Below are 21,535 nucleotides of genomic sequence, written 5' to 3'. Positions count from 1 at the left end.
AGGGGAGGTTGAGAAAATGGCCTGCAGGCCTCCCGCCCCGAGAAACCAGGCCCAGTGCAGGCCTGCTCCTCGCCACTCAGGACCAAACACCACCCTGGAGGCGAACGCACACCCCAGATCCCTCCTCACCCTGCAGCACCAACCTGGGAGCTACCCCAGCCTGAGCTGCTCCAGAGTGCCCCAGGCCAGGCCGTCACCACCTCTAGGGTCTCCGAGGCTGATCGAAGTCTCCAGCCACAAGGAGCAATTTAAATGCCAATCAAAATCAAGTTAATTAACTGATGACTTATTGCATTAACTAACAAAATTTAAATTTCAGGGCTTGGGGCCACAACAGACTCATGGCACTGCTGGGCAGCACGTGTGACCGTGGAGGGCAGGCACACCTCACCCCACAGGCCAGAGGGCAGCCCACATACCTGCTGCTCTAACAGCACCCAGGTGGCCCCGGGAGGGCACAGGCAGGGACAGATGCTGCCAGAGGCCAGGGACACACCTGGCCACACCCCGGGCGGGTGGCAACAGGTACAAGCCTCAGGTCCCCTTCAGCCTGGGGTCCGATCCTGCACATGAGCATGGGGAACACAGCCCCCCATGCCCCGGAGGAGGGCGCGCAGGCAAAGCCCACAGTAAGGAAAGGGCAGAGGGAGAAGCAGGTATCCTCAAGGGGGCTGAGGGCACCCAGGGGTGAAACACCCGTGGGAGAGGGGAGGCCCGGCCCCTGAGCCTAGGGACCCGGCATTCCTGGAGGCAGGTTACCCTAGACAGAAGCAGCTGGCCGGAGCCATGAGCGGACCCGACACATTCCAGATGGAGCATCCAGATCGTGGGCCTTCATCCACGAGGCAACATGCCTCCAGCCAGCACTCTGCCCCACACGGCCGGGCCCAGCTGGTGCCCCCGCCCCATGTGGCAGGGTGCAGCCGGCACTCCGCCCACACGGCCAGGGCACGTCAGAGCAGCCACAAGAGGGCGTGTCTCCTTCAGTCCTGATTCTGCCCAGGAGAAAGGCCCCCCAGTGCGGGAAAGAGTGTGTCTCACCACCACAATCCTCCCTTCCAGCTGCAGGCAGGAGCCTGTCCACTTAGCATCGTGGCTCCAGTGCTGCTGGTTTTCCACGTAAAGTCGTGGTGAAAAGTTCTCTTTCAAGTCAATCAAAACTGAGCCACCATAAACAAGTGTTTCGGGTGCTCACACCAAGCCAACCCAGTGAGAACAGGGCCCACCCTTGTCCCCCGTGGGTGCACCTCACATTGTATCAGCAGAGTTGCTTGTGGACGCAGCCCGTGCAGAGGGCAGCTGGGCAGCCGTGTGGAGCAGGGTTGCCGTCCCGTCAGCGCTGGGCTGACACAGTTGGACAGTTGCCCCTCGCCACAGGGCCTGCCTGGGAGGGGGTCTGCAGAGGGTCTGGATTCGGGGAGAGTCTCCTCCAACCTCCCAGCAGGGGAACAGAGCATCCTGGATGTGGGGCTGGTTTTGGGGGTTCAGGGACCCTGAAGAAATGCTGCCCCAGGTTCTCAGCACTCAGCTCTGGTTATCAGAAACCACTCAGGCTGGCAGTGCTCCTGGAAGGGCCCCCAACCTGACACAAAGGCTTAGGAAAGGCGTGGAGAGGGGGAGGAAGACCCTCCCACGCCACGCCAGGCAAAGCCACTGGCATCGTCCCGGGCCCTGTCTTCACGCCTCTGCACACTCATGTCTGTGATGAAGGGACATGGGAAGTGGTGGCAGGGAAGCGGTAAGAGGCAGGGGCTGATGGGCTGGCCGTGGGAGCCACAGGGAGGTGGGGGAAGGGCTGGGGACCACGAGGCTTCCGGAGCACCTGGGAGGGCATGGCTGGGAAGATGATGGGACCGGCACTCTCCATTGGAGGCAGCTCGGACCCTAGTTCTTAAAGGGCCAGAATGAAAACAGCCGGCCAGGCAGGATAAAGCACAGGCAGGGGCCACCTCGAGGCCAAGGCAGGTCTCACGGTCGCCTTCCAGGCCTCCCCAGGGCTTGGGAAGATCAGCACACAAAGGTTCAGCTCCGTCACCAGGAACCCTGATGCCCAGAGAGGCCACAGGTGGAGCTGGACTCACCTGGGACCATACCTACTCCTCCCCAACCCTCCCCACCCAGAGACCCATCCAGTCCCGGGCCTCCCCATCAAGTTCACTCCCCACAACCCCTGTCAGCAGGTTTAAACAGGTGCTCTGATCCTGGGACACCCAGAGCACCCACATCATCACAGCCAACAGGGACTCATCAGGAGCTGAACTGAGTCCAGGGTCTGTGCCCAGAGTCCATGGCCCCAGAAGTCAGGATTCTGCCCACAGGACCCCCAGGAGCCCTGGGGAACTTGGGCTCCCTGTTCTGAAAGACGCCACCTCCAGAGGTGACCGGAACATTCCTTCCTTGGTGTCAGGAATTGGCTACATGGCAGGGCGAGCACTTCCACATCCTGGACTCCTGAGTTCCTGGACACCAGCTCAGGGCGAGCACTTTCACATCCTGGACTCCAGAGGCTTCTGAAACCCGAAGGCAGCACTTCCTAACCAGGGGTGAGAGCGCATCAGGCCCTGCATCCCAGCGCCCAGCTGCAATTACACACCGCGGCCCAGGACTTTACCCTTCAACAAATCCCACAGGTGAGCCGGGGACTCGCCACACCTGGAGAGGCTGCTCTCAGGATTCCCGGTGTTGTGAGAAGTTCTGTGTGAAATCCACTGTGACCAGTCCTAGCTCAGTGGCCCACCCCAGCCCACACTCAGACAGGACCGTGCTCTCCCCAGCACCTCCCCAGGCCAGCTCGAAGGGACCAGGGAGGTGGGCAGCCTGGAGCCCTCCGGGACAATGATACACAGCTGGAGCTTCACTTCCCAGAAATCAAATGCCAGGCTCCACCCCAGGTGAGGGCCAGGGGGCCATGACACACACGGTTGGCCTAGGGAGCACAGGGACAGGGCTGGCTGCAGGGCTGGGTCAGGCCTGTTTGGTGGCATCCTCAAAGCTGCCTCCTGAGAGAGCTCCTATGAGCCCCACCCCTGCCATGTGTGGACGCTGTGCAGTGTCTGGAAGCCCAGTGGCAGGTGGCAGGCCAGCCAGGGCCCTGGGCCACCCTGTTCTTGAACAACACGATTGCTAAGGACTAAGGGACCAGGTGTGTCTCCAAAAGCTCACTCAGCCCTGGGCTCCACCCTGGGACCCGGGAGGGTAGTGCCTCCCACCTGAGTCCCCACAGGCGCCTGCTTAGCAAAGCCAGCAGACCCGAGTCCTGGCTGGGGTCTCCATGGAAATGCTGGGCAGGCCCTCCCAGCAGGGTAGCCATGGGCACAGGGGAGCACCAGGGCCATGCAAGGCGGAACTCCCTGCTCCTCAACCCGGGGCCAAGGGGCGCCCATCCTGGACAAAGGCTGCCAGTCTGTCCCAAGAGGGCCTTTACTCCTACATCCCACAGGGCCGGTCCCGTGACCCACTCACACCAGAAGGAGGCAGAAACACCAGGGAGAGCAGGCGTCAGACAGTGCCAGACGCCCCAGGCTCCCCAATCCCACCACCACCTTCACTTCCACTTGAGACCAAGGGTTCTAAAACCCGGCCTCTCCCATCAGCACAAGGCCCTCTCCAGTGCCCTCAGGGTGGGACATAGTCCGGGACCCCCTCCAGGAACCCCTCCTGCTGAGAGTTCCGCCTGCAGCGGCACCCAGGGTGAAGCAGGGGGCAGGCAGCCTCTGGCCATGGTGAGGGCTGTGGCAGGCCAACCACGCAGGGCAGACGGTGCCCGCTTCTGTCTGAACCAAGGGACCCAGGGATGTCAGGCCTGCTCCACTCTGGCACAGGTGTCCTTCCTGTATATTGCCCACACTTCCACAGAACTGAAGAAGACTCCCAGAAACCCTGAAGTCAGGCCTGGGGCTGCCCACTGAAGCACCAACAGGCCGGTGACGGCACAGCAGTGAGGTGGGCCAGAGCAGGTGCCCGGGCTCTTCCCAGGAGCTCTGGCTGCCATGCAGGAACAGGGGCCAGAAGTCCCGGGTCTTATTTGAAATCCATTTTTAATGGCAGCCACTAACAGAAAAAATGCTGAATGCCACAGACCCAAAGAAACTCATTAAAGGCACACAGCAGGTTGCAACCCCAAGGCAGGGGTGGCCTCAAGCCCTGTTTACTCTGCAGCCTGCAGAAGAAAAGGCCAGGGCAGTCCCTCCCCAGCCACAGCCCGGGCTGCGGCCTGAGGATCAAAGACAGCCGGAGTTTCAGCCAGCGAGGAGGAGCTGCTGGTCTTAACGGTCAGCCTCTGCTGCCAGCATGCTGGCCTTACGCGCGGTGAACGCAGCACACCGACAGGCACTCAGCTAGCAAGGCCGACTCACGCCATCATAGAAATCCAGCCCCAAGCCAGGGGAAGCCTAGACACCAAGCATCCGGCCCCGTCCCATACCACTTGAGGCCTCTTCCTGGCAACTGAAGGAGGTCCCCAGCCAGACAGGAGGGCCACGGGGAAGCAAGGAGAATCCCCGCCTTCAGGAGAAGGTTGTAGCAGCCCCGCCGTCCCCAGTGACCACCCTGCCCACGTTCTGCTCTTCCAAGCATGTGAGAAGGCTGGAGATTTGCAATCGAAACAAAGGCAAAAGCCACCCGTCATTCTGTGTTTAAACCAGCTCCTACTCTGGAAGGCTAACCAGGAGTGTTTGTTACGTTTTTAGAATGCCTGCTAGTTAAAAAAAGGAAAAAGAAGAAGAAAGAAGAAGCAGAAAGCATCATACAACCTCCCAACCCCGCTGAGATGAGCAAGCTCAGGGTTCCTAAGAACACAGTTAGACCCTCTGGCGGTCACTGCTGCGGGCCCAAACACCCCAGAAGCACAGTGTCTCATCTTTGTCCAGCACAGATAACTCGAACATCTGGAACTATAAAAATCCACCAAAGCCCCTTCAGAAGGAAAGTGATTAGCAATTGCAGCAAGCAGTGCACAGGTGGCCCCCAGTGAAGGCGGCCAGTGAGATGCAGCCTGGCTCCAGCAGGCAGGTGCCCTGGGCCAGAGGGGCCTGGGCTCTGCTGACTGAATCTGTGCTGGATCCTCAGGTCTCCTTAGGAAGAGGCCACCTCAGTCAGCAGGCGTCCCCAGGGCTCTGGATGCTTCTGCATTTCAGGGCCAGCTTAAATTTCAGCCTGTGTCTTGGGGCCAGGCAGCTCAGACTCCCCAGGACAAGCGTTTCGGATGGACAGGACCCTCGGGATGGGTTTCCTGCTGTAGAGGTGCTGGAAGGACCTGCTCAGGAAAGGCTCCCACAGCGGCTGTCCAGGCGCTGAGAGCCTCAGGTTCACTCCACTCCGCTGGATCTGCGCACACAGGTGCTCCAAGGGAAAGCTGCACCCACGACGCTTCTGGCACAGGAGACAATGGGCCTGGAGGAGTGCCAGGGGCCCGCCCCGCGCGTGGCTAGCAGGGTTCTCCCGCCGGCTGGCCCGTCCCGAAGCAGCACGTGCCTGGGCTCCAACGCCGGATCCACGCGTTCCTCCAGACCCGGGGGTGGAACTCGGCGCCCCCGGATGACGCGCAGGGCAGGCTGGGGGCGGGACTCAGCACCCATGGGCGGACTGGGGCGGAAAGTCAGCGGCGCGAAACCCGCTGCACTATGGCAGGCGCCCGGCACGCAGCGCGCGGAGACCCCGGCCCGAGCCCCGCACGGTCCCCAGGAACCCCCGACCCCAGACTGCAGACCCCGGGCGCCGCACCCTCCCCGGAGCCCCGCAGAGCCTGGCCCGCGGCTCGCTCCCAGCGCAGGGCCCCCCGGGCACCCCGCAGCCCCCGGCACTCACCTCAGGGTCCCACAGTCCCCGACATGCGGCCAGGCGGCCCCGAGCCCCACAAGTACACGCGGCTCGGCGGGCGCGGCCTGGGGCTCCGGGGACCCCGCGCAGGCGGCCTCGGGACTACAGCGCCCACAGGGCGGCTCGGCGCGCGGCGGCGGGAGGGGCGGGGCCCCGCTGAACGCGCCCCGGGGCGGGGCCAGGCGGGAGCGAACCCACGGCGCGGGCGCGGGCGCGCGCGTCCCGGAGCCGGCCTCCCCGCGCTTCCCACGCCCCGGTCCCGGCCCGCGCCGAAATCTGCCGCCCGCTCCGCACCTGGGTCGCGCGGCCCCTCGTGCTGCCACCCCGCCCCCCGCGCCGCCCCCGACCCCGATCGCCGCTCGGGCCCCACCCGCGTCGGCGCCAGCATCCCGGGGCGCCACGCGCGGAGGTGTGGGTCCCGCCGCGGGCGCCCCGCCTTCCCTCTCCCCACCGCCAGCCCCTCCTGACCCCCACTCCCAGCCCACCTCCCGAGGAGGCCTGGAGCGTTTTCCTTTTGGCACCCTTACACACCTGCATTCCCAGCGGGCCGCATGCCGGATCCGGGACGCGGGCCTGGCCCACGCGCCCTCAGGGGTGGCCCCGGGCATCCTTCGTGGGGCTCCAGCAGGGACACGCATAGCCCAGAGCCCGGCGCCCCCAGGACCCCCGCTGCCCGCCCTCCTGTCTGACCGTGACCCTCACTGGCTGGTACCAAGGAGCAAGCGGGATCCAGGACGCGGCCCGCGGCCACCAGCAGGGAGAGCCGTGGGAGAACCGCGCGGGCCTCGCAGGTGGGGACGGTGGCGCAGTCGCGCTCAGGAAGCTGTGGGGCTGCAGCAGACAGCGCCGCCCCAGGCCTGTGCAGGACACGTTGGGGGGGGGGCGTGGGGGTGCGCACAGGGTCACTCTGCCCTGGACGTTATCCAGGGCCTGGCTATGGGGAGGAAGGCAAAGCCGAGGGCTGTGGGGGGCCCCACGGCCAAGGAGGTGCTTGAAAGCCAGCTGCACAGAACAGAAGGAGGCGGCCACCATGGGATCCACAGCCCAGGGCTCCGGGTACCTGGTGAGCTGTGGGCCTCCGGAAGCAGCCCCTCGAATGCACCCCTTCCCGAGTGTAGACAGCACAGATGTACACAGTCCGAGATCTGTCTCTCCTGCCCACCAGCCCCCGCCCAGGCCCCGCTGGAAGCCGGCACAGGATTAAATGGCTCCCTGCCCAAAGCCCCAACCTGGCCCGATTTTGGGAGTCCTGTATGCAGCAAGCCACACGAACAAATTTCTAAGGAACTTAAAAAGGATTTGTTGGCTCAAAAGCGGGGATCTGGGGTAGCTTGCAGAATCTAAGGGAGCACTGCAGGACGGGGCGTCTTGCCTGGAGGGACTCCTGCTTCCGGGGAGCCTCCCAGCTCTCTCTCCAGTACTGCCATTTTCCACGGGTGGGCAGAGCCTGGCCCTGCTGGAAGACAGGAGGGTCATCGCCAAGGAGGAGGGGTCCTTCCTTCCCTCCAGGCAGAGAGGAGCCCGCTCCATGAGACAGGCCAGGAAGCTGAGGGGAAGAAGGGATGAACAGCAGTGGGGGTCCCAGCCTGCTTCCCACAGAAGGATGGCTCCCACCCCCTTCCTACCTGGAGACAGGAAGGCAGGGAGCCACAGCCCCAAGCGGGTCCCGCAGGACATGCAGACACCAGTTCCTCACCTGTCTCTCCAGCCAGGTGGAGCCCAGCGAATCCGCCCCTGCCTGCGGGAGGGGCCTGCCCAAGCCGCCCTCTGGTCCCCTGCGAGGCAGGAGTCCCGGGATTTCCCAGCTACACGAGGCCCCGGTTTCCTGTAGGAGCTGGTGCGGGTGGGGAGGTGAGGCCTGGCCACCAGTAGCACCTGGCAGTTGTAATCTGGAGGCAGCTGCTCTGAGGGAAGAGCCAGGAGACTCCCGAAGATCTTACAGAAACCTCCATCGAGGTCTGGGCACACCAGGGCATAGGCTTCAGGAGGGTTCCACCCAAAACAGAGACTTACAAAAGTAGGTGGCTTGGGGGTGACCCTGGCATCTGGGAAGGGACCCTGTGGTTGGGGCCTCACGAGCCTCCTGCAATCCCAGTTCTGCATTCCATCATCTGTCAGACAGTTACGTGCCTGAGTGTCAGGGGTGGGGAGAGCTGGTCGGTGGGTGAAGCCCTGGACTGGAGGGGTCAGCAGGGGCCCAGCAGCACGGATCCCAGCCCTCCAGCCTGTAGGCTCCAGCCATGTATGCCCACAGTGATGTCTGGGGGCTACAGGCCACAGAGACCCCTTCGCCTCCTGGAGGGCCTCAGGTGTGCTCTACAGCCCACCCCACAGCAGTGCCCCAGCCCCAGCTCCTGGGCCCACACCCACCAGCAGAGCCTGAGCACTCGCAGATAAATCTCGGCCAGAGAACGAGGACCTTACCCACCCACTGCCACCTGAGACCAGCCTGCCAGTGTCCTTTGCCTTGGCTAGAGAAACAGTGCTGTCCCTGTGGTTAAGGTCCCCTGTCAGCATCAGGAAGGCAGTGGCATTCACACAGCCTCTTCCCTCAGCTGGTGCTGTGTGGCTGCTGTGGCTCTGGAAGCAAGGCTTGGACCAAATGCTAACGCATGGATACAGATGCACACAGACACACAGGTCCACACACATGCACACAGACATGCACACAGATGCACACAGACACACGGGTCCACACACGTGCACACAGACACAGGTGCACACATGTGCACACAGACTTGCACACAGATGCACACAGACACATGGGTCCACACACGTGCACACAGACACACAGGTCCGCACACGTGCACACAGACTTGCACACAGATGCACACAGACACACGGGTCCACACACATGCACACAGACGTGCACACAGAAACACAGGTCCACGCAGATGCACACAGATGTGCACACAGACACACAGGTCCACACATGTGCACACAGCTGTGCACACGGACACATGGGTCCACACACGTGCACACAAATACACAGGTCCACATAGGTGCACACAGACACACAGGTCCACGTAGATACACACAGACACACAGGTCCACATACATGCACACAGACACAGATGCACACACACAGGTCCATGCAGATGCACACTGATGTGCACACAGACACATGCATACACGTGCAGAGATGCACAGATATGCACGCACACAGGTGCACACGGATAAATGCATACCCGCGCAGACACACGTACAGATGCACACAGACACACAGCTCCATGCAGACACAGGCACACATGCAGAGATGCACAAAGATGCACACACACACAGGTGCACATGACGAATGCACACATGTGCAGAGACACACAGATCCATGCAGACGTGCAAAGACATGCACACAGACATATGTACAGAGATGCGCACAGACGCACGCACACACGCTGGTATGGTTTGAATTCTTTGTCCCCTCCAGATCTCACGTTGGACTGTGGGGCCTGCTGGGAGGGGTTGGATCATGAGGGCAGGTCCCTCATGAATGGCTTAGCACCATCCCCTTGGTGATGAGTAAGTTCTTGTTCAGTTAGTTCACTTGAGAGCTGGTTGTTTGAGTCTTGGACCTCCGCCTTCCCTTCCTTCCTCCCGCTCTTACTCTGTGATGCTGGCTCCCCATCGCCTTCCACCATGAGTGGAAGCATCCTGAAGCCTCACCAGGAGCAGATGCTGGCACCATGCTTCCTGTACAGCTTGCAGGGCCGTGAGCCAATTAAACCTCTTTTCTTCATAATACCCAATCTCTTTATTTCTTTATAGCAACACAAAAACAGCTCCCCGCCCCCCCGACACATACATACAGACGCCACGAGGACATATGCACAGGTATAGAGACACACGCATGCTCACATGCACATGGCACCTCATGTGCAGGAAGATGGGAGTGGGCCGGCATGCCCCGCCCTGCCACGTGCCATGAACTGGCCTGTGCACTGCCTCTCAGCCACGCTTCCAGGCGGCACCACCTGACCAAGGCACATCTGTGTCCCCCAGGCTTCCCTTGCTGAATGGCAAGTGCTTTTGCTGCCACTGGACCAGCGCAGTACAGGTGCAGCGCGCCCTGGTAAACGCATTGCCTCTCTTGCTGGCCAGTGGGTCTCTGCTGCAGCTGCCCCTCTCTCCACCCCTTCCCGCTGGCCTGTGCCTCCCATTTCCCGAAGCTGACCTCCTAACACTGCCAGTGGCCAGGGGTGGCCCCCCACAAAGGCCCAGGTGCCCAAAGGTCTGGAGAAGGGGGACTGATGTGGATGCCCCTCCGCCGGGCCTCCCACCACCAGCCATGGCCCAGGCCTGCCTACAGCTGCCACCCCTATCCTCTGGGAGGCTGAGCTGGCCACCATCCTCCACACCTTCTCTGTGAGGCTGGAGCCCTGTGGCGTCTGAGCAGAGAAGCAAAGCCGACAGGAAGAAGTGCTGCCCTGTCCTGTGTGAGACCCTCACAGCCTGCCAGCAGTGGGGCTAGCCCGGACCTGTGCCTGCCCCACCCCTTCCCTGGAAGTGTGTCCCGCCTGGTCCTCTGGGAGTGGAGTGGAATCCCAGCCCCACTGGGGCACCAGACAGTGGCTACAGCAGGCCCAGCAGCAAAACAGTGGGTCTTGATGCCCCCACGTCTCCCTGCAGCCAGACTTTCACAAAATCATGCTTAAATAGCCCATCTTACCGGGGAAAGGGGGAGGCTTGAAATTCTTTGAAATTACCAAGCAGTTGTTTAGAATCATGTCATCTAAAAAGAGAGTGTTTAAAAAACATTAACCAGTGGGAATCTGGCCAGCGCACAGTGGAACTGGAACCCTCCCCTGCCTGATCCTCATTTCCAGAACTTGGAGGTGATCACCAACCCTTGTGCCCACAGGCGGAGTGACGGCTGGCTACAGGAACGTCCTGGGTTGGAGGAGGTCTGCCTGGAGCCCACAATCGCCAGCGTGGGTCCTGGTTGCAGGCAGCTGCGTGAGAAGCCTCCACGAGGCGCTGCCCTCAGTGGTGAGAGACCAGGGGAAGAAAAGGAAGACACAGCAGTGAGGAAGGAAGGGCAGGGTCTACTCACAGACGACATGGCTGTCAGGGCAGAAAATCCTGATAGGTTTATCAAAAATACTAGACATAATTTGGGAATTTAGCAAGGTCATGAGATACCAAGTCTATATACAAAAATAATTGGAAGACAAAATTTGAAAAACAGCATTTACAATGCCACTGAAAATCAGAAAACACCTGAGAATTCATTTAACAAAAAATGTGCAAGTTCTCTGTACTGAAAGCTGCAAGACCCAAATGAAAAGGTAATACTGTCAAACTTGTGACCTGTGTCCAGTGAGTGACACAGGAAGTAAACAAAATGTCAGGCCACAGCTGGGAAGAAACATTCATATTCCTTGTACCTGATGCAGGACTTGAATCCAGACACCTAAGTGACCCTTACAACTGAGTAATAAGAATATATCAGCCCACTTCTTAAAGTACACAAAAGAGGCTGAGGCAGGTGGATCACGTGAGGTCAGGAGTTCAGGATCAGCCTGGCCAACATGGTGAAACCCCACCAGTACTAAAAATACAAAAATTAGCTTGTTGTGGTGGCGGGTGCCTGTAGTCCCAGCTACTCTGGAGGCTGAGGCAGGAGAATTGCGTGAATCTGGGAGGTGGAGGTTGCAGTGAGCTGAGGTCTTGCCATGGTGCTCAAGCCTGGGTGGCAGAGTAAGACTCTGTCTCAAAAATAAATAAATAAATATATGCAAAACATTTGAATACTTAAGAAAGATATACAAACAACTAATAAGATGTGAAAACACACGTAACATGATAAATATCATATTCCTTTGTCATCCAAGCCTGAGGTACCAAACCACTATAAACGCTAAAATTTAAGAAGCTGACAATACCAAGTGCTGGCAAGGCTGTGGAGCAATACATGGGGATGCGAAAAGTCGCAAACACTTTGGAAAACAGAGGGGCAGTTTCCCTTGGAGTTTAGCATGTGTCTGCTGTATGAGCCACAGCTCCACTCTTGGGCATCTGCTGAAGAGATAGGAATGCATGAGCCCACAAAAGCCCATGCACAGGGGTTGTACCCTGTTCTCAAGTAACTGCCAAAAACTGGCAACAACCCGAATATCCATTATGGGATGAAGGATAAACACACAGCACTTCCACGTAACAGGGACTACTCAGACTAAGAGGAAAGAACAGCTGAGTGAGTCTCAGCACCCTCGTGCGGGGGGCCAGAGTCCGGCCTGAGAAAGTCCATCTGTCGGGGAGGCAGGTGAGCAGGTACCTGTACTGGAGGCTCCGGGTCAGTGGAATTGTTCTGTGTCTGATGGGTGTAGAGGTTAATGGTTGTGGTCATTTGTCAGATGTATTTAACAAATGCTCCTAATGGGTACATTAGAAGTAATTTATGGCATGTGAATTGCACCTCAATAAAATTGATTTTTAAAAGCCTGCACTGCTGGAAGTGGGTGAAAGGCCTGGAAGCAGGTCGAATGCTCCAAGCCCTCCGTCTCTCTTGGGAGACAATGGAGGCCCCAGCTGGTCACAAGGGAGAACACGGAACAGCCTCAGCCTTGGGAGAAAAGGGCAGTGATGTGGTGGGGGAGGGGAGGGGACAAGTGGTGGGTGGTGGGTGGTGGGTGGTGAGGAGGGTGACAGGTGGTGTGTGGTTGTGAGAGGGACAGGTGGGGGGAGGGGCAGGGGGACAGGTGGTGGGTGATGGGGAGGGGACAGCTGGGGGATGGACGGTGAGGAGGACAGCTGGGTGCACACTCTGGCTCTTGGTTGCAGGTGGGGTGCAGCTCCAGTGTGCTCTGGCCACATAGGTCTCCGTGTGACCTCCTTCACATCTTGTCTCCACAGAGACCCCTAATCTCTGCCCCTTCCCAGCCGCAGGAGCAGCCCTCCTAGGCTGCAGAGCCCCAAACTCTCCCGCATCTTGTGAGCTGTCTCTCGCCAGCCCCAGGCTGGGGCATTCAGATGTTGCAGAACTGGCGGAAACTGGACAGTGGGGGTCAGCGTGGGGTGCCACCACCCCTGTCCCAGGCCCTCCTGGGCTCCTGTGCATTCTGCCCCTGCCCACCCGGCCCAGGGGGCACCTCCTCCTGGTCTCTGCCACGCACCATGCACTGCCCTGGGTGCCTCCATGGTTGGAGTGTTTCCCTCCTAGGGAGGCACCTCCCACCCCGTGAAGCCCTCTGCACCCCCAAGGGTCACATGAGACTGTCCCCAGGTGGCAGCTGGTGGCTTTCTCCGGCCCCCCCACAGATGCCTCAGGACCCCGAGTGCCAGACCCCACGGAGACGGGGTCTTCCACAGCGCTCTTCTTCCTGTGGGCATCCTCCACCCCGTCCACACGTGAACGGTTCCGGGTGTAAAGGGCTGGCTCTTCCAGCTGGAATTTCCGTGACTACACTGTCTTATTTAGATCCGGAGTGGGATGGGTGAAATAAACAGGCAGGTTTGGGCAGGGCGGAGATCAGTTCTCCCAGCCAAGGGGAGACCACAGCCAGAGCTCCATCTGCCTGGGGCTTCAGGGTTCAGGGGCACAGGGGTACGGCGCCCTGCTGGGAGGCCGCTCGGAGGCTGGGCTTGCATGCCCAGGGCTGCTGTGGTTTCGTTGCACAAGGTTTTGTCTCTTCTTCTCAATGTTTCTGTATGCATGTGTTCCTGGATGATTGGCATTCCTTCTCAACATCCACACGCAGTGGTGCAGGGGCATGCAGTCTGGGGTAGCCTCTCTGCTTCCCCCCCACCTCCCTTACCCCCACCACCCTCCTCTGCCTTCCTCCCCCTTCCACTGCCTTTCCCACCTCTTCCCTCCCGCAGCCCTGCCTCCCCCAGCCCTCCCCCATTCTCCCGCCCCGCACCTGTTGCCTCCCCCCGACCTCCCCCATTCTCCCCCCCACATCTGTTGCCTCCCCCCGACCTCCCCCATTCTCCCCCCCCGCACCTGTTGCCTCCCCCAGCCCTCCCCCATTCTCCCCCCCAGCACCTGTTGCCTCCCCCCGACCTCCCCCATTCTCCCCCCCACATCTGTTGCCTCCCCCAGCCCTCCCCCATTCTCCCCCCCACATCTGTTGCCTCCCCCCGACCTCCCCCATTCTCCCCCCCACATCTGTTGCCTCCCCCAGCCCTCCCCCATTCTCCCCCCCACATCTGTTGCCTCCCCCCGACCTCCCCCACTCTCCCCCCCACATCTGTTGCCTCCCCCCGACCTCCCCCATTCTCCCCCCCACATCTGTTGCCTCCCCCCGACCTCCCCCATTCTCCCCCCCACATCTGTTGCCTCCCCCCGACCTCCCCCATTCTCCCCCCCACATCTGTTGCCTCCCCCTGACCTCCCCCATTCTCCCCCCCACATCTGTTGCCTCCCCCCGACCTCCCCCATTCTCCCCCCCACATCTGTTGCCTCCCCCAGCCCTCCCCCATTCTCCCCCCACATCTGTTGCCTCCCCCCGACCTCCCCCATTCTCCCCCCCACATCTGTTGCCTCCCCCACCTTCCCCTCATGTGACTCCCTCTCCTCTCCTGGTCTCCACAGTCCCAGCTGCACCTGGCTTGGGCACCCTTTCTGGGTCCCAGCACCAGCGGTTCGTTTTATTTCTTGGTCACATTGGCCAGCGCACTCTCTGTTCCTGTTATTTTCTTTTAAGGAATTACCTTTTGGATCTAAAAAGTCAAGTTTCAGTTGCTTTCCAAGTAATTATTTCTGCTTTTCTCATTAACTTTTCTTTCCCCGGTTGGTTTTGTTGTTCCTTTTCTGTTCTAGTTTCTGAGTTCACTGCCATGTTCCTTTAATTTGATTAATAAAACTAGGCATGATGAATCATTTAGTAATTCATTCCTCTCAGTGGCGCCTTTGACCAGGCCCGTAGGCGCGTCCCCACGCTTGCCGTCAGCCTCTGCCGAGGACATGATTTTTGCCTGATTTCCTCTTGGACTCGGGACTCATTTGAGGGATGATCAAAACGTGTCCAGTGGCCAGATGTTGCTGCGTTTGTTGGTTTCATTAATATGTCATTTTATAAAGTTAAGGTCAAAGAATGTGGCCTAAGCAGCTTTTCGTTTGTGAAATGTTGTAAGCTTCGACGTGTGGCTTGGTTTTGGGTTATATTTTAAACTTGCTCCTGGGCTTTCGAAAAAAAAATGCATCTTCTCTATGCACGATGTGTTTCACGTGAACAATAAAATCTAAATAAATGGCAGACAGTGGGATTTCGGCCGTGTAGCCTCATTCACGCATTTTCTGGGGTAGCTGTCAAGTCTGCCAGAGCCAAGTTCCCCTCGGTGACGGGTTCGTGCCTCCTGTGTGTTCACAACGTCTGCTTTACGTCCACGCTTCAGGGCAGTGCGGAGATAGACCCACTCCCTTGCGTGTTCTGCTGCCACGCTGGCCCGAGACCCTCGGCTTTCTGCACGGCTTCTTCATGGCTGTGTCAGGTGCGTCCCTCAGAGCAGTGGCGGAATTTGCTTCTCTACGAAAGGTGTCCGCCCCGAGTGCCTGACCCACCGTCCCCGTCACTCCACGAGGTTGGCTGTGAGGGGACTGACAGTATCACCAAGAGGTGACAGTGATGACCCCAGGGAGCGGGCCTGGGCACCCCCGGACCAGAGAGGCCTGCCACGCGCCAAGGGAGAGGCTGGGCTGCTGGGGCCGCGTCTGTGTCCGCCCAGGGCAGCAGCCTCCTGGCCTCAGGACCTCCCTCCCTGCCTGAGCAGCGGCGGTCAGGCTGGTCCAGCTCCCACGAGCCCCCAGGAGAAGAGCAGAACTCCCCTCCTGTCTGCTCCAGGGAGGCTCACAGGCTGTGCCACCAGCAGGCGGTGTGCACACTGGTGACTGTTGGGTCAGGGAGCCCCAGGGAGAGCCCTAGGGAGAGCCAATGGGGAGAACCACACCCACCTGCAGCCTCAGCCAGTCCAGGACTGGCAGCTCTCGAGGGTACAGAAGTGCCCCATCCCTGCCCAGGCCCAGGTCTCGGGACCATGTGAAGTAAGGACAAGTGTGTGCTATAATCCAAAGACACCTGCAGAGCAGACAGCCTCTCGCCCAGAACAGGGCACCCGGGGCAGCCCCAGTCCCGGCAGGGAGGGGCCGGACCCAGCAGAGTGCCTCTGGTCTCAGCAGAGAGGGGCGGGTCCCAGTGGAGTGTGGCGGTCTCAGCCCCGCCCTGGGTGTGGTCCCAGACCCCAAATGCAGGGCATGCAGGTCGTTCATGGGCCAGGAGTCCTACCTGACACGGGTCCATGGTCTGTGCACCCTGCGTTTGTACGGATAGGAAGACAGTGCACAGAACACACAATGGCTGTGTGCTAAAATCCACGGTCACCAGCAGAGCGGACAGCCTCTTGCCCTGAACCGGGCACCCAGGGCAGCGCCAGCCCCAGCTCCCCCTGGGGCCCCCTGTGCTCACTTTTACACAAGACCTCACACAATGGAAGCTCTTCCTTCTGGCAAATTGCAGGCGGCAGACTCCTCACGCTTAAGGCGCCTGTGCTCACAGCATCGTGAGCTTCCACTGTCTCGCTCGCCTGGAGGATTCAGCACCAATGCTGAGAAGAAATAAGAGTCTGCTCCCATCCCACCCCAGCCCTGCACCTTCCCACCCCAGCAAGCAGGTGGCCAGGCGCAGGGCTGGGGTGGGATGGAAGCAGGTGGCCGGATACAGGGCCTGGATGGGACAGGAGCAGGTGGCCAGGCACAGGGCTGGGGTGGGATGGAAGCAGGTGGCCAGATGCAGGGCCAGGGTGGGACAGGAGCAGGTGGCCAGGCGCAGGGCTGGGGAGGGACAGAAGCAGGTGGCCAGACGCAGGGCCAGGGTGGGACAGGAGCAGGTGGCCAGGCACAGGGCTGGGGCGGACGGGAACAGGGGGAGGCTGGGGTGGGAGGGCTGAGGCCTCTGCAGCTGTGGGTGCTGTTTGTAAGTGGGGCTGGGGCTGGGTCCTGCGCTGGAGGCTCTACTGGTCCTGCCAGGTGTGGCAGCCGGCACATCCCTCCCAGTGGCCTGTGGGGAGGGGCTGCCGACCTTTAGGATCTGTGCAAGGGTCATGGTGGATATGACCCTTGGACATGGCATCAAGGACATGACTGACATACTCCAGGCCACATTCTCCAGCCCATGAGGGTTTCCTAGAATAAAGTCCAGAGGCCCCCAGGGGTGGCTCGGCCCAGCTCATCACAGCCCCAGGCCTTGCTGCTATTTTGTTTTGTTTGTTTTGTTTTGTTTTGTGGTAAAAGAGACACAGAACGTACCACGTTAACCATTTTACCCGCACACATCAATGGCACTAAGGACATTCCAGTGTTGCGTGGCTGTCACCCCCGTCTGCACCCAGACACACTCACCCCCTACCCCCATATCCCCATCCCACTTTCTGGGTGGGATTTGGCGCTGTGGGGCCTCTAAGTGGAAGCACAGACAGTGGGCGTCCTCTGTGCCTGGCCAGGTCACTGAGCACGGGGCAGGACGGCTGGAACGTCTTTTCAGGCTGGCGGTACTCCCTGGGAACCTCTTCACATTTGATTTTTCATCCATTCGTGGTTGGACATTTGGGACATTCTGCTTGGCTGTGGTGACTGAAGCTGCTGCGCTGTCATTTTTACTATTATTGTTAAGGCAAGTTGCCAAGTGAATCTTCCTCTTGACAAGTGAACCTTCCTCTTAGTATTTGGACGCCCCCCACCACCACACTTTTTCTTGAGACGAAGTTTTGCTCTTGTTGCCCAGGCAGGCTGGAGTGCAATGGTGTGACCTCGGATCACCGCATCCTCTGCCTTCTGGGTTCAAGCGATTCTCCTGCCTCAGTCTCCAGAGTAGCTGGAATTACAGGCACCCACCACCACGCCCGGCTGATTTTGTATTGTTAGTAGAGACAGGGGTGTCTCCATGTTGGTCAGGCTGGATGCGAACTCGCGACCTCAGGTGATCCGCCCGCCCGCCCTGGCCTCCCGAAGTGTTGGGATTACAGGCGTGAGCGTCCGCGCCCGGCCTGGCCGTGTTTTTCCCATTTTATTGGCTTTTAACTGTCGAGAGTCACCGAATCCCAGCGCGGGCCTCGTTTGCTGCTTCAACAGCGAGGCCCCCGCCGTCTCCGCAGAAGCAGCCCCTGCGATGACATCAGGACCTCAGGGCCGTCTCCTGGGTTGATGTTTCCAGAACCCGCGCCTTGTTACAGGAGCGCCTCTGGGTGACGCGTGGGGCCGCCCCGTCTGCGCCCTGGAGGCCTCGGTTTCCCCAGCGCCAGGCTGCTGGGACCGCAGCGCGGGGACTGGCCACCAGGGGGCGAGCGGCGCCCGCAGCCTCGAGGTGCTGGGGGCGGTACCGGGGCGGAGCCGGGGGCGGTGCCGGGGGCGGAGCCGGGGACGGTGCCGGGGGCGGAGCCGGGGACGGTGCGGCGGGGGTCGGCGGGGGTCGGCGGGGGTCGGCGGGGGTCGGCGGGGGTCGGCGGGGGTCGGCGGGGGTGGCACAGAGGGCAGCGCGGTTTGCAGGGAGCCGGGGCGGTGGGGGGGCAGTGGGGACGGAGCGGGGGCTGGGGCGGTGGGAGTGGGGATTACATGGGGTCGGCGGGGGCGGAGGCTGTGGGGGGTCGGTGGGAAAAGGGGGGCGGGTTTGCGCGGCGGCGTCCCGGGGCTCAGGGGCTGCAGCGCACCCACCGTCCTGGCCGGTGAAGCCCGCGCGGCCGTGGGACGCAGGAGAGTGGCGGCCCGTGTGGGGCAGCGCCTGAGGCTGGCGCGGGGCTTGGGACCGAAGCCTCCGGGTCAGGTGCGCCCCACGCGAACCGCGGGCGCTGGCGGAAAGTGACTCAAGCAGAGTTTCACGCGAGCCGAGGGGCCCCATGAGTCCGCACCCACCGCTTTCCGCTGCCGCCATGCGGGTCCTGGACGTGCCGGGAGGGGGTCTCGGACCTTGAAACTGGATCCACCACGTGGTGCCCGCGGGCCCATGAGCCCGTGAGTGACATCACCGCGACGCTGCGCCTGGACCGAGGTCTGCACGCCCGGAATGGCCACGGACAGTCGCTCCCATCAGGTTTCCAGGAAGACCCCCCTACCCAGCTCTGGGTGGCCCTGACCTGACCTGGGCTCTGCCTGGGGCCTTCAGAGCTGACCGCAGACAGTGTGAGGCGGGGAGGAGGGTGACTCGCCTGGGTCTCCAGCCAGACAGGACCACTGAGGCTAGAGGGCCGGCCTGCTGTGGTCAGCCACTGCGTCCCCAGGGCCACACAGGGCAAGGCCATTCCAGGCCACTGCGGCCCAGCCCCCACCAGAGCCTGGGAGCTGGATGCTGGTGCAGTCTCAGGCGGGGGTTCCCCTCCCACCTCCCCATCAGTCTTGGCTTGGGCTGTTGGGGGCCAGGTGGGAGGGGCATGTGGCAGTGGGGCCAGGGAGCACTCTGGCACTTCCACTCTCCACCTGTATGCAGAATCCCCACACTGGGGACCACCTCTGAAGGCCGGAGGTCATAGGTCAAAGCCAAGAACAGAAGCTGGGGTGGGGCACACAGCTGAAAAGAGGGGCCTGAGCGTCCAGGCGGCCACAACGATGCTCCTGTCTGGGTCCCTGGAAGAGGGTGGCGACAGCCACCCAGGGGATGCCTCTCAGCCTGTGGTCCGGGAAGACCAGAGATTCCTAAGCTGGGCACATCAGCGTCTCCACCTCGGCCGAAGACATAAAGACCAGGCCCACCCAAGACTGCAAGCTCCAGCCCGGGGCAGCGGGGTCGACTGAGCCAGGCCTGACCATCAGCAGCTCGTCCCCCACCTCGGGTCCCCACCAGCACCCCGCTGTGGCCTTGGGTTTTTGATGCTTCCAACTTTTAAAGAGAAGTTTGAAATCTGTAATTCTTATGTGAAACCCTGTTTTTCTTAACTAATTAAAGACTTAGAATTAGCTAGTTAAAATTAATTAAAATTGATTAAATTTGTGCTAATTGAAACTAACTGAATTCTTCCCAAAACACGGTGCAGACTAAACTAGCCAGAGATGAACCTGTCGGCAGCTGTGGCTCCAGGCGACACGGGGCGGGGCCAGGGACCGGGCAGAGCTGCCGCAGATAGGGTGACGGAACAGGACGGTGTCCAGGGCTCCGTGGCTGATCTGAGTCTCTGTTGCACCAAAGTATTTTAAATGTTCTCCCACTTCCCCTGTGAGATCTTGGATGGAGAGAATCAGGTGGAAGGTGTGTGGGAGACCTGTGCCCGGGGCTTCCTGGGGACCCTGCCCTGCAGCCAGCCTGCATGCGTCTCCTGGGACAGTGCCTCAGACACCCGGCTGCTCCAAGAGGCCTCTGGACACCACATGGCCTTCCCTGGACTCAGCCCTGGCCTGGTTGCTGCCCTGGTGCCGGAGTTGGGCACCAGCCACTGCCTCCCCATGTGTCAGCTCCTCGTACAAAGGTGCCCGCTGCATGGAGCTACTCGGGACTCAGGAAGAATGGAGCTGGAGGCTGCACCTTGGAACTTCTGGAGCCCTAGCAGCAGGGAGGGGTGTGGGGTAGAGAACCCGAGGCCAGGGCACTGGGACTCAGAGAGTGGGCCTGGGAGATGGGTCTTCCCATCAGTGGAGCCAGACCTTGGCCTCGTGACACCCTGGAGCCTCTGGCACATCCTCCTGGGGCTTCTCTTTCGCTCTGGGTGAACCAGGTGCTGGCCCGAGCCCTGGGCCCTGCACACCTTGCTGGTAGTCTCTGACACTGATGGGTGAGCCCGGAGGCTGCTGGCGCATGATGCTCTGACGGGAGCGTCCTGCCCCAGCTGCAGCCCTGGAGCAGTTCATGGCCAGAGCAGAGACCGAGGGCTGAGGGTTTGTGTGGTCACCAGGACTGGGGTGCAGGGCCCCAAAACGAGGCCACTCACTGCCCAGAATTGGGCAGAGGGGATGGTCCCAAGCCTGAACCCTCCACCCCCACTCCGATGGTGGGCTTCTGTGGGACCCTGTTCTGGGCTTTGGTGACCCTTGGGGATGGTAGTGAGGAGCTTGTCCTGGCTCAGGCAGAGCCCTCTGCTGAACTAACAGCACAGATGCAGCCCAGGCAGCCGTGGATGGGAAAGTGGGGTGTGGGGGTGGCCGTGTTCTCAGCAGGTTGGTGGGGAGTGTTAGTGTGATGCCCACACTTGCCTCCTGCATCTCTGAAGGACGGGAATCATTCCTGTTTGGACATGAGCTACATTCCCTAGAGGGCATGACCGTGAGGCCACCTATTTGGGGATATTTTTAGAGTTGTGCCATCAAAGGCAATCCATGCCAAGTGGCTCTGTGTTCAGACAGCTGTGGCCCCATCTCCCAGCCTGGTCCTGGTGGTTGAAACGTCTTGTGCTGGTGGGTTCTGAAAGCCCTTCAGGACCAAGGGTCTCCTGGACTGCACACAGCCGGCGAAGACCAGGCCAGGCAAGCGCACGGCGCCGGCATCTGCAGCGGCAGAACTGAGACCCCCAAACCCGGGCGGGCCACAGCTGGACTCAGACGTGCTGGCTCTGCAGCCTGGCCCCAGGGTGTGGGCCTGCAGCTCTGGCTGCTGAGAAATCCCGAGCGAGCCCTCCAGCCTTTGAAGGGGGAAGGGTTCGCCACGTTATCACTGCGGTGGGATCCCCTAAGAACCCAGGAAGGCAGTGATGCCACAGAAGGGGTGCTGGCCGGCGAGGCCTAGGGGTCCTCCCTGGGATGTAGCAGGCGGAGGTGCTGCCACCAGGCTGCAGAGGCTGCTGCTGCTTCTGTGCATGCGGCCAGCATGAC

The 21,535-nt window shown here is 60.8% G+C and overlaps 1 protein-coding gene across 5 annotated transcripts in view; it reads right to left on the bottom strand.

The window, feature by feature from the left end:
- The window catches only part of SLC19A1 (solute carrier family 19 member 1), a 47,022-nt gene that overhangs the window by 20,832 nt on the left and 4,655 nt on the right, over positions 1 to 21,535 (bottom strand). Inside the window, exon 1 of one of the 5 annotated variants that reach the window (XM_074389434.1) lies at positions 6,349 to 6,412. The exons of 1 other annotated variant lie outside the window; for it this stretch is intronic. In XM_074389434.1, coding sequence (XP_074245535.1) covers positions 6,349 to 6,354 — 6 coding nt within the window. In that variant the 5' untranslated portion in view covers positions 6,355 to 6,412. Of the gene's footprint in view, positions 1 to 143; positions 2,107 to 5,254; positions 5,541 to 5,805; positions 5,960 to 6,348; positions 6,413 to 21,535 lie in introns of those variants that run through there. 3 more of the 5 variants (XM_039480548.2, XM_074389435.1, XM_010350072.3) reach the window with 3 other exon arrangements.

This window comes from Saimiri boliviensis, chromosome 18 (genome assembly GCF_048565385.1).
Source record: "Saimiri boliviensis isolate mSaiBol1 chromosome 18, mSaiBol1.pri, whole genome shotgun sequence".
NCBI lineage: Eukaryota > Metazoa > Chordata > Mammalia > Primates > Cebidae > Saimiri > Saimiri boliviensis.
The sequence above is the reverse complement of the archived record's forward strand: the minus strand, read 5'-3'. Positions and strand labels throughout refer to the sequence as shown.